The sequence below is a fragment of the Tamandua tetradactyla genome, chromosome 13 (assembly GCF_023851605.1).
Source record: "Tamandua tetradactyla isolate mTamTet1 chromosome 13, mTamTet1.pri, whole genome shotgun sequence".
Classification (NCBI taxonomy): Eukaryota; Metazoa; Chordata; class Mammalia; order Pilosa; family Myrmecophagidae; genus Tamandua; species Tamandua tetradactyla.
The window spans coordinates 30748993-30761405 of record NC_135339.1 but is presented as its reverse complement, the minus strand read 5'-3'; the positions used below and the strand labels follow the sequence as shown (position 1 = coordinate 30761405).

The 12413-nt window shown below is 35.5% G+C and overlaps 1 protein-coding gene across 12 annotated transcripts in view; it reads right to left on the bottom strand.

The window, feature by feature from the left end:
* Window positions 1–12413, bottom strand: part of CTNNA3 (catenin alpha 3) — a 1849311-nt gene that overhangs the window by 874904 nt on the left and 961994 nt on the right. For all 12 annotated transcript variants that reach the window (XM_077125140.1, XM_077125142.1, XM_077125146.1 and 9 more), the window contains one exon: window positions 3688–3768. In XM_077125140.1, coding sequence (XP_076981255.1) covers window positions 3688–3768 — 81 coding nt within the window. The remainder of the gene's footprint in view (window positions 1–3687; window positions 3769–12413) is intronic.

The following is a 12413-nucleotide window of genomic DNA, read 5'->3' as shown; positions in this document are numbered from 1 at the left end:
GGCATCATAGGATTGATAATGCCTTCTTGACCAAAAGGGGGTGAAAAAATGGAAGAAAATGAAGTTTCAGTGGCTAAGAGATTTCAAATAGAGTCAATAGGTCATTCTGGAGGTTACTCTTATATAGGCTTCAGCCAGGAATTGGATATTGCCATAGTATGACAAGCCCAACCTACAGTATTTCCTGAAAACCCTAAAGAATACCCTAGGCTCTAAGTCTCTATAAATGCTTTAACCTAGTAAGTTTAGTTTTTCAAAAACGTATGGCCTCCAAATTGTTTCTAAGCCAGACAAGCCTTGAAACACAGAGGTAACGATCTCTCCAAGAATATCAATGAGTGTCATACCTCTACCCTATAAAAGCAATACCCCTTTCCAACAAGAAGAAGTTAAAATGGTCAATTCCCAAATATTCGTGAAGATTGAGAGAATAATTAAATGAGAGGGAGGAAGTGCAAAGGAAAAATTGGAGTAATAGATGACTATAATTTATTTTTCATTTCTAGTATATTAGAATAGCTAGAAGTACAAACTAGGAATTGTTGAGTGTAATCCAGTAGCCCTGAACTTTGATAATGATTATATAGCTACATAAAAACAACAACAACAACAAAAGTCAGTTGCCCGTGTTTGTATCGATCTACTTCTGGATGTTTTATTCTGTTTCTCTGATCTCTATATCTATCTCTGGCAATACTACACCATGTTAGTTGACTTATTTTTATTCTATATCTTAAAATTCTGTAGAATGCAGTACTAGTGGAAACTATAAAGTAGTGAGGGTTGGGGGATAAAGGGTATGGGATGTTTGGCATTTTACTTTTTCTTTTTATTTCTTTTTCTGGAGTAATGCAAATGTTCTAAGATTGATCACGGTGACGAATGCACAACCATGTGATAATACAGTGAACCACTGACTATATACTTTGGATGAATTGTATGGTGTATTAATATATCTCAATAAAATTATATTTGATAAGAAATAATGGGGATAAATTTGAGACCAAATCACAGGAAAAATTGGAATGCATGCCAAGGACTTCCTTCTTTGTTTTCTAGTAAACTAAACAGTAAGAAAGAGCCACAAAAAAAAGTTAAATAAGTATTAAATCATCTCCCAGGACTTTCTGTTTTGATGCCCTAAAATGTATAATTCATGTCTAACCATATATTTGTAAGCAATCTATCTCATTCATCATGGAAGAAATACAATCCTTTCCTGAATCAAAATGAGCATGTTTCTGTGACTGATGGAAAAGCCATGCAATGGGAGTAGGTAGAATGGACAGAAAGGTGGGTTTTGCTTAATTTTGTTACTTAAAAAGAAAATCCAACAAGCAAACAAACTAAACACTTATAGAACAAGAAATAAACATTACGTATTCCAAGAAAACATTTTAAAGATAGGGTTTTCACCTTCCTCTGTGTGAAAGGGTGCAAGAAAAACATTTTAAGAGTAGGTTTCCACCATTCTCTGCGTGAAAAGGTGTAAGATACTTAAAACAAAGGTTTGGAAGAATAAGAACAGGCGCAAAGGACTCATACTGCAGTTTCAACTAGTTTTTATTACTTCCAAAAGTATAAACATTATGAAGGAAAGCAAAGTCCTGGGGAGGACAAATGAGGATAAGCTGAAAGAATCACAGCTATTGTATCACTGACGTTGAAGACTATGGAAATATTCAAAGGCAGTACCAAATAACCACACTTCTCCCTGTATGCTCATGCCATGTCTCCTACTAGAGACAGAGAGAGCTTCTGATGTGAACTGATGCAGGGCTTGTGACAATTTTGATCAATAGAATGTGAAGGAAATGACATTCTGTGACTTTGGAGCTCAGGTATTAAGAAGGCCTAATAGGGTCCACATCCCCTTCCTAGGATCTCTGAGCTGTCATTTAAGATACCAGGCTAACCCTGGAATCAAGAGTCATAATAAAATGGTTGCAGTTTTTTACAGTGGTTTGTTCAGCATCAATAGAAAGTCATAACAATAAAGAAGTGAACCTATGAAATAAGATAGAATTTGCATACCTCCAGAAGTTGGCAACTTTCTATAAACTAGAAACCTTCCCTTACTATGAAGAAAGGTATTTGTAATGCCCCATATATTTCTCACTGATGGCAGTGAGACAGAAACACAAAAACACGATTACCAAATAAAATACAGGATTCCTGGTTAAGTTTTATTTCGAATTTTAAAAAAACTATTTTTAATATAATTATGTTCCATGTAATATCTGGGACATACTCATACTAAAAATTCTTTATTGTTTATCTGAAATTCAAATTTAACTAGGCCTCCTGTAACTTTTTTTTGGTAAATCTGGCAATCCTACATTACAAGGGACTGCTTTATTTTCTTTAGAAAAATAAAGATGCCAAAAGCTTTCGATGTATAAGTGAGGATTAGCTGTTTATGCATAATTATGCCGAAGACAATGTAGATTTATGAAACAGGAATGAAAAATAACAATTGCTACTAACTCATGGGAACATCTCTAAGTGTTGGGAGGAGCAGATGGGGAAAAAAATGATGAAGAACATTGAAGAGTAGAAGGCATGCAGTGAAGTAGAGGTTGGCTCTGGACTGAGTTCTTGAGTCCCAGTGTAGGTTCTGACTCGACTACACCGGCCTGCTTTCTCATCTATATTGAAAGATGGGCTGTACTAAGTCCCTTCCCACTCTTAGATTCCATGATTCTATGTGCTGATGTTAGAATTCACATAAAAGCCATAAAGTTGAGGAATTTTCTTAGCCTGAAAAATGTGTTTTTACACTGCTAATATTAATTGGCTGGGGATATGTATTTCAAAAATTTCTAAAACTACTTCTGAACTAAAAGATTGCTCAGGCCATTTTACTAAATCTTTCCACTAACTGTAATAATATTTTACATTAAAAGCTTAGGGTCAAAAAGCTTTTTGCCTTCTTTTTATGAGTTAATGATGACCAACTGAAAGTTGTGCATGAGAAAGAACTCCAGCTATTAAATAATGGAACTGAATGGAAAGCAATGATCCTTGTAAATATCGAAGCCTCCATATTTATGGAAAAAATATAACTTGTGACTTCATAATGGATTTCCAAGTTGTTTAATAAAATTCTCTCTAATCCGATGGTTCTGATGACCTAAAGTTAAAAATGCAGCCTCAGATTTAATTGCGACTGATATTTATGTCATCCTGAAAAAGAACTGGAAGGGGAAACTGGTAAAGTCTCTGAATTACTAGCTATTTTCTGTAAGCGTTTAGATGCTAAACTTAGTTTTTACTGTAATAGAATCAATTTGCCCACACTCTCTAAAAACTTACCTAGTAAGGTCTTGAAAGACATTTATTTAATCCTCACTGCTCTACTAAGTATTACTAAATCCATGTTCTAGGTGGAAAAAAAAAAACATAATCTGAGGTCAGAGAGATGAAACTGATGTCCAAGACCACATAGCTGATGAGGGCAGAGATAGGAATTGAATGTAATTCTGCCTGACATTAAGGCCCACACCCTTCTACTTTGCCACAAATCCCTTTGGGGTATGTAAATGTGAAAGTATATATTTACTGTTCATATTTTATGTTCTAAATTAATTTAAACAGCTCAAAAATAAGAAATGAGTATTCCAGCTTCAAATAAATGGTTTGTTTCACCAAGTATATTTATATCTCCATGCGTATCTCTTCCCTCACCTGTCTGCGAAGGTCTCTTGTCTTCTTGCACATGTTGTCTATTGCAATATTCAGAGTATTACTCTTTTCCTTTTTCCCAGCCTGCAAGGAAGGAAAAAAGTGACATAAGCAATGGTATCAAATTACTTTTTATCTCTTAGCAATTTGCTTTCTAAGTTTCCTGAAAATAACAGCTTGATAATTCAAGAACAGGTTTCAAAAGTGCCATGATGTTGCATATGATTCATGAGTACTTCACTTAAGACTAAGTAGGATGGTGATTAAAGCACACATTATTTTCTTCTTTAAGCTTCTATGATATTTCTGATACAGGCTGGATTATAGTCCATGTGGCAGTAAACAGAGCATTATCTCCATGAAACTCTGATCTTCATTCTTAACAAGTCACCTCTTTATCCACTCAGCACGCAATTAGCTTGAAAGCATTAGATGTCCAACTTCTCAACTTCTGTGGGAGTTTCTGAAGTCATTTTCATGGTGTATTGTGTAAGTTATGCAGAGCCATATTGGAGGTTTGCTAAATACTAAATAAAACATGCAGTGCAAATTCATACAATTTGCAAAAGTTAACCGCAATTTTAGCTCACACTATTCCAAGAACAAATTGTTTCAAGTAAGAAATGAATGCCATTTTTGGCTCATCAAGATAATTTGTGCAACACCTTTTCATTCCATAAGCAGTTCTCTCTAACTGAGATAAATTCTTTACCTAAATCTTTAGGATATTAAAGTCACATAGAGAGTCATCTTGGCTGGTGTTTTCTACATATTATTTTTGTGAAAGACAACTGGATTGAATCTAATCATATATTTTTTCAGTGATAACTAGCATAAAAGATTGAAAAACTCATTGTGTGATTCTCTAGGGAAATTGCTGTTACTTAAATTAATAAACTGAAAAGGGATCTTGAGAAGAGACCTTGAAAATCAGGAAGGCTAGTTTAAGTCACTAATTACTAGGGGAATTTACAGCATGGACTCCTTGAAGAAGGATATTGAGACAAGGTGTAGACTATTAGGCAGCAGTGTCAGACCCTGTCTCTAATGACTAAAAGTCATGCATAAATAAATCCATACCCCCAAACAGAAAGATTCCTTAATAAGAAGTTCAGAACCATCCATAATCTATCCTATCCTACCTTTTTAGTCTTATCCCCGGCCACATCTATTCAAGTGCTATCTTTGACAGTAATATAAGACTACCTATGTATTTTCTATCTCTTCTCCAAGCTCTTAGATATCATGTATCTTTGACATATCTCCAAACTTTCCCCTGTTGAAATCATACCTGTTCCTCAAGGTTTACAAAAAGAATTTCCGAAATGGCCTGCTTAAAATTAAACTTCCACATCTCTTTGTTTCAAAATCTGCTCAAAAATAAATTTTCACCTCTCTTTGTTCCAACAGCATTTTGAGCATTCCCCAGTGTCACTTCTATGCATGTCTCATCACAGTGTGTGTGTGTGTGTGTGTGTGTGTGTTTACAGTCTCTATAATGTTAGCATGTTGATGTTGGCAAATACACATGCATTAACATTTCTTTCTCTTCCCTACCTACAGTGACTAACCTACAGGACTTATTGAATGGAGTTAACTAGTTTATAAATGAATAACCTGATACAAAGCAAAATTTTATTTATTAGGGACCTAATATGCCAGGAAAGTGCCATACTAGATTATGAAGGAGATTTTAGGATACTGTTTTGAAGGCAGAGCTAAAGTCCTTTATTAGCTGAGATTGGTGGTGTTCACCTAAATCTCAGGCAGACTGAGACTTTCTCAGCAGCAGTGTTCCTGTGTTTAAAGTGGGAAAGATCACCACCATCCTATTTATTGTGAATGTTTAGTATTCCTAGATTCCTATCTAATAAATGCCAATACCAACTCCAGTCAATGTGACAGCCAAAACACACATATTTTAGATCTCCTAGAGAGAGCCACAGTAGCGAACCACTAAGCTCTTCACCACATTTCAGTTTTGAGGAGAGTACAGAATGTGTACATAATGGAGATTTTGCCTAATTAACGAAGAGCATAGAAGAGGGAAAGCAGAGACAGAAGAAACTGAGGTTAGGCAGTTTCAATCAGACACATAAAATTCTGGATGTCAGAGCGATAGGAGCAATGGTGACAGTTACCCCGATGACAGTTATGGCTACCTTCACAGCTCCTACCCAGCATTCTCCAGGCTAGCAGTGAAGGACTGTGAACTGTCAAATCAGGGCAATATAAGGTGATGTCATAAACAGTTACACTGTGGACTATAAGAAAGTGTCTAATTTTACCTAAAGAACCCTAACTTATTCTCCAGTTTCACACAGTGTCAGATCTTGGTTGTATCACTTTCTACTTGTTTATGAAAGCAAAAGAGGACAGGAATGGGATATACAGAGAGACTGTAAACACATACATACACACACACACACACACACACACACGCACATCAGTAATAATATGGAAGACTCCTGTTGGGTTGGCTGTAAAAGCTCAATAGCTTCTGTGGTGTGATTCACCAGAACAACTAAAAGATATCAGCATTCTCAGAGCTAGCAGCAGTGGCATAAAAAACTTTAATAAAGGATGATAGGAGGTGACAGCATGAAGAGATTCAATAAGGACTATAAAGAAGATTTCCTAACATCTACCCACAGCTTAACCTTAGTTTAAAATCTTTCATTGGGTCAAAGATATTTTTTTCACTAGGTAATAATAAATAGCCTCTATAAAGGAAGTATAAAATCTTCTCTCCTTCCTTTCCTTTCTCACTCCCACCTTTACCTTTCTTCTTTTTAATCCCCAGCTTTTTATTCTGTCCTTACTCTATTTATCCAGATTTATTTGGCTTCAGTCAAGCCATTTTCTGTCTCTTTATTCCTTTTGCATGGCATGAAAATAAATTTAAAAAGGAGAAATAGCCCTGTCCAGCTTAAAAGCCCTCATCCCTTCTGTTTTCAAAGCCTTAACAAATCACCATGCAATGAGCTAAGACTAAAGGTAAATGCTGTGTTTTGAGGTGAGGGACAAAAAGGGCAGGATAGTAAAACACAACCACAGATAACAGCCAGAACTTGCTTACATCCCAAGTGCTTAGAAGATAGGATGCTTCTCAAAGGAAATTTTAACAGGAGCCACAATTCTCTCAGAACAGCCCTACTAATGGAAAAGGGACCACTTACAGAGGATGCCAAAAGAGGAAGACACAGAAAACATGACACACACATAGAGAAAACTTCTCTTCATTGGCAACTAATTATTTTTATTGATTTTACTGGCTCTTCAACGGTAAACAAAATGTCAGGAAAATATTGACAAGAACAGCCCTAAGCATGAAATCCACTCAGTAAAATTCCATTAAAATGATTATTGTAAATTTTCATATTGTAAATTTTGTCTCAATGTAATCTAGGTTTATAGCCATGCAATCTTTTTCCAATGAGACTTTTTATCAATTCTGCCTCATCATTGTTCCCATGTAATTAACCACAGTTAATTGCACTCTCTCTCATTTCCCTTAAGCCTACCCACACATTTGGGGAAAAAAAGTCTCTTTATAAGTAAAATAACCCTGAATTACCCTAATTTGAGTGTCCCACCTGTTTCTTGTTAGGACCTTGCTAGAAGAAACTTGCAAACAATGTATTGCCCAATACGATAACCCCTGACTATATGTGGCTATTTAAACGTAAATTAATTAAAATTAAACAGCATTAAAAAAGCCAGTTCTCAATTTTAAGTACTCAAGAGCCACATATGTCTCACAACTATCGTATTGCTCAGCATAGAATAAATGCTTCCATCATTGCAGAAAGTTCTATTGGGTGGTGCTATTCTAAAGCACACATTTATTTCTTTATTAAAATATATAATGAGTGCTTACTTTTATGTAACTCATCTTTCACATGGATGAGGATAAAATGGTGAACAAGAAACAAAAATACCATCCTCAGGATGCTTATAATTGAGTTCTCATCACATCCCTTCTTCACTCTAAAATCCTTTACTCTATTTTCACTGGTAATTGAATTAAAAACAAATTCTAGCTCATGATGCTCAAGGCCTTCATGATCTACTCTCATATTTATTTCCTCATCAGTCATTCATGAAATACCTTATTGGGCCCTTTGTGTTCTATTCAACACAACCACAACTCAGGAACTCTGCTGTTTAAAAACTTACTTCTTGTCTCCTATATTTTTCTGATATTTTCATGGAGCCGTTGTTAATATCAGCTGCAATTAAGTACTCTCTCTCTTTAATACACACACTACACTTATTCTTTTTTTATAATACTTGATTCAATAAACAGTTCAATCTATTCACAATCTAAATATTTATTACCTACTATATTCCAGGCACATACTAAGGACCAATGTATATTATACATAATGCCTGCCTTTGATGAGCAAACACTCTAATGGTAGAAAAAGACATAAGCACAGTATTTAACAGAAGTACCAGGGTAATGCACAGATCCATCGCAGCAGCATTTCTACTAGGGAAATGTGTGGGGTGAAAATGGAAGGATGCCTGAGATAACAGTTGAGGACTGAAGGACTGGAGCAGTCAGCCAGGTGAAGGTGAAAGAGAAGACTCATCTGGGTGGGTGGTAGGTATATCCTAAGCAAAGAAAAAGATCCTTAAATGTTTTTTTGTTAGCTTGTATACAAAGTATAAGGGGAAGCTGTATCCGGAGGTCTCACTCAGAAATGAGGACGATCCTATAGGCAAATGGGAGTCACTGAAGTTAAACAGATAAATGACACAGTTCAACCAAAATTTCAAGTATATCAAAGTGGCTGAAGTCTACATAATGGATTTGAGGAGATTAAGAACAGAGACATGTAGAAGATGTGGATGGTCACAGAAAAAATCCACACAAGAAATGAGAAGTGCTGAAACTATTGTAATGGCAGTTGGATAAAGAAAAACATACGATGTGCAGACTCTAATGTAATAAATTGGGCAAGATGATGATTGGCAGATGGGGGGGTGGGGTAAAGGAAAGAGCACAATTCAGGCTGGTTCTGGGTTTCCAGCAGGATAATGGTGCTATGAATTCAAATGGTCATCTCACAAGAAAATCAGGTCAATGTAGTATAAGAATTTCAGCTTTGGAATTGTTGAAGAGTTGGTTGTGAGAGCTCACTTCACTGGCATGTGTCTACAGTTAATTACTATATGTATTACCTCATTAGACTAAGATACTTGAGGGGGAGGAATCTCCTACATATATTGTGTTCCTCAAAGTACCTAGCACAGTGCTTTGCACAGTGGCGGCATTCAAAAGGTATTTGTTGAACAAATAAGAAAAGAAAATTCTAAGTCTTCATTCCCATATCCATAAAATGAAGTTTTGTCCCAAATTATTCTGCTATTCCTAACTTTAAAGTTCTATGAAAGGGTAATGCTCCTTACAAATAAGACTTACAAAGTAATATGTTACATTTATTGTACAAGTTCTTGCATTAACAGCCATTGAAAATATGCCAGAAGCATTCATTTAAAATACAGACTCGCCACTGGTACAAATAAAAGGAGATATTTGAACTAGGAAGGTCATGATGCTGCACCACCACCACCCCACCACCCAAAAACAAACAATAAAGTATGAAACATTAAGGGTCAAGGTGTAAAGTAGATAAATAATTATTTATCTAATTCATAATCAAGTGAAAATGTTATCAGTGCAGAGAAACCTATATGGAATTTAAACAAGGAAATGTTTTTGCTGTTGTTTTGTTGTTTTTGTTTTTTATTTCTAAATGTGTGCCACTTTAGTCAACCTTTTTAAAATGACAGATTTTCCTCTTAGTGGGAAATCTTTATTTCATGGTAAAGATAAAAAATCATGCCCTTCAATTTTGTTCTCTGTAGAAACAGCTTTTTAAAAGACTTTACGCTTAACATATAGCAAAGGCACAGATTCTAGTGCACATTTTTCAGGCATGAAAGATATACAAAAGACAAGCATTAACAAAATGAAATCTCTCCCTCTAGAAAGCAACTGTACTGAATGGCATATCAAGAAAACATCCTCATTAAAAATCTTTCCAAACCATCACCTCTGATGTATAACTAAAATAAACAAATAAAAAATAAACCTGAGATTTGAAATGAGATTTTAAAAAAAAAAAGTAACTTTATAAAAACAGAATGATTTAGCTATGGGGAAGTAGATTGAAAACTACAAATTTCTTAAACATGTGTATTGCTTGGGTAAGGAAGATGCCATGACCAGGTAGCTGCTGGTTGGGGTGGGACTGGGAATCAGCAAGGGGCAAATGACAACTGTCAAATGCCTCCCCTGTGCTAACTCAGCTATGTACTATGCTGTGTACATATTATATTGTGTCAAGTAATATTCACAATAATGCTTCACAATTTGGCATGTGAGGGCACTGAAGCTCATTAAATTTAAATATGCCACAGGAGGACACAGTAAGTAGTAATGTCAGGTGGAGATGAATCCAAACCTAGGCTTAATTCTCCATACTGTCACAACTTTTATGTACTGTCACTTAACAAAAATTAATGTTTCGGCTATGTAAATTATATAAAACTGTTTTTAAAAAAATGAACAGAATAGCAGACAAGAGTCTAGATCAGACAAAATTGTGTTTGAATCTGGGCTCCACCACTTGATGGCCATATGCCCTTGGACAGTTAATCTCTCATAGTCTTAGTTTCCTTAAATAATAAAAAGAGATATAGCATCTATATTATAGGGTTATTACATGGAGAAATGTGAAAAAGACATACAAGGACTGGTAAATATAAGTAATCAAGAAGTGTTAGCAATTAGCATTATACTCATCATTAGTATCATCATTATTACTAACACTTGCATTTCCTGAACTATATCAGCTGGTTGATTTTCTTGGGTTTGCAGTACATAAAAATAAAATTGCTTTACTTGTGATAGTATTCACCTGCTTTGAATCCCTTGGCCTGAAATGCCCTTGTGTTCTAGTTTGCAAGCTGCCAGAATGCAATATACCAGAAACGGAACAGCTTTTTAAAAAGGAGATTTATTAAGTTGCAAGTTTACATGTTCTAAAGCCATGAAAATGTTCAAATTAAAGCGAAGCTATAGAAATATCCAATCTCAGGCATCCAGAGAAAGATACCTTGGTTCAAGAAGGCCGATGATGTTCAGGGTTTCTTTCTCAACTGGAAAGGCACATGACAAACATGGGACAACTGTTAGCTTTCTCTCCAGGCTTCTTGGTTCATGAAGCTCCCCAGGGGGACTTTTTCCTTCTTCATCTCCAAAGATCTCTGCCTGTGTGGGCTCTAAAGCTTTTTCCAAAATAGTTCCCTCTTAAAGGGCAATCCCACCATGAATGGGTGGAGACACATCTCCATGGAAGCCACCTAGTCAAAAGTTACTACCCACTATTGGGTGGATCACATCTCCATGTCTAATCAAAAAGCTTTCACTCAGCGATAACGAATGAGGATTAAAGAACTTGTCTTTTCTGGAGTACACAACAAATTCAAACCAGCATATCTCATCTCCTCTCTTTGAAAAGGAAGATTCTTAACTCATAATTTGAGGTTCAGCTCAAGTGCCTCATCCTCTCTATCTTCTTTTCTGACTCTCCTCAACCCCATAATAAAAAATAAAAAGTGCGACCACTCTCATTCGTGTTTCCACTGATTTACACATTTAAATTGTACCGTCTGTGAAACTCTTTGCCATTTTTTATATGCAGACTACCTCATCCTTTTTTTTTCTTTTTTTTTTTTTGGAGGGGGTTGGTACATGGTCCAGGAATTGAACCCCGGGTCTCCCACATGGAAGTGAGCATTCTACCACCAAACCACCTATGCACTCACTACGTCATCTTTTAACTGTGAAATCAGAACTGTGAATCTTAATATTCACTGTCAAATAATGACAGTAGATGAAATGAATAAATGGAAATGTGTTTAACCATACTTTCAATAATAGCAAATAATATTCAAACTGTTTTAGTAATTAATTTATATTTGTAATTTAATAAAAATAATAAACATTCATCCTTTATCTGTCAGATATCCCATTCAATCAGTGCTTTTATTCAAAGGTCAGTATCATTATTCCCTAAAAATAAAACAGTACAACATAACCTTACAATGTGGATGTAATCTAATTTGCAGATCAGAAAAAGCAGATTCTGCTATCAGCTCCCTGGGTAACCTCAACTAAGTTGAATCATGTTTCTTGTCTGTAGACTCCACATCTATAAAAGGAGGCCACCGGCTAAATAAATGATCTCTAGAAAACCTCCCAGTTCTAGTTCTAACACTGTGTGATACTAGAGTTCTATGTTAACATATAGTCTAGTAAGTGTCTAGTCAAGAACTAAGAACAAACACAATACCGTAGTCTGTTTCAAGTGTTCTCAACCAAAGATACCAATGCCAGACCTCAGGATTTCAACTGATATGCACCAAGCATGAAAGAAATATCCATGGGTTTGCATAGCAATAAAAATCAATTGTTTAACTGGTGATGATATTCACCTTCTTTGACTTCCAGAAATTGATATAAATTATGACCTATTTTAAAGACATGAACATGGTAAATTAGCCATGCTATACACAAGTGTGGATGCAAAAGCCTATACAGGTGGCTGACAGTAACTTTGAAAGATACTGAAAGATCAAGAGTAACCTGACACTTTGATTCCTGAAATCACTGGTTCTTTCTCTATTTTCACCTCAAGCTACTGTATTATGGA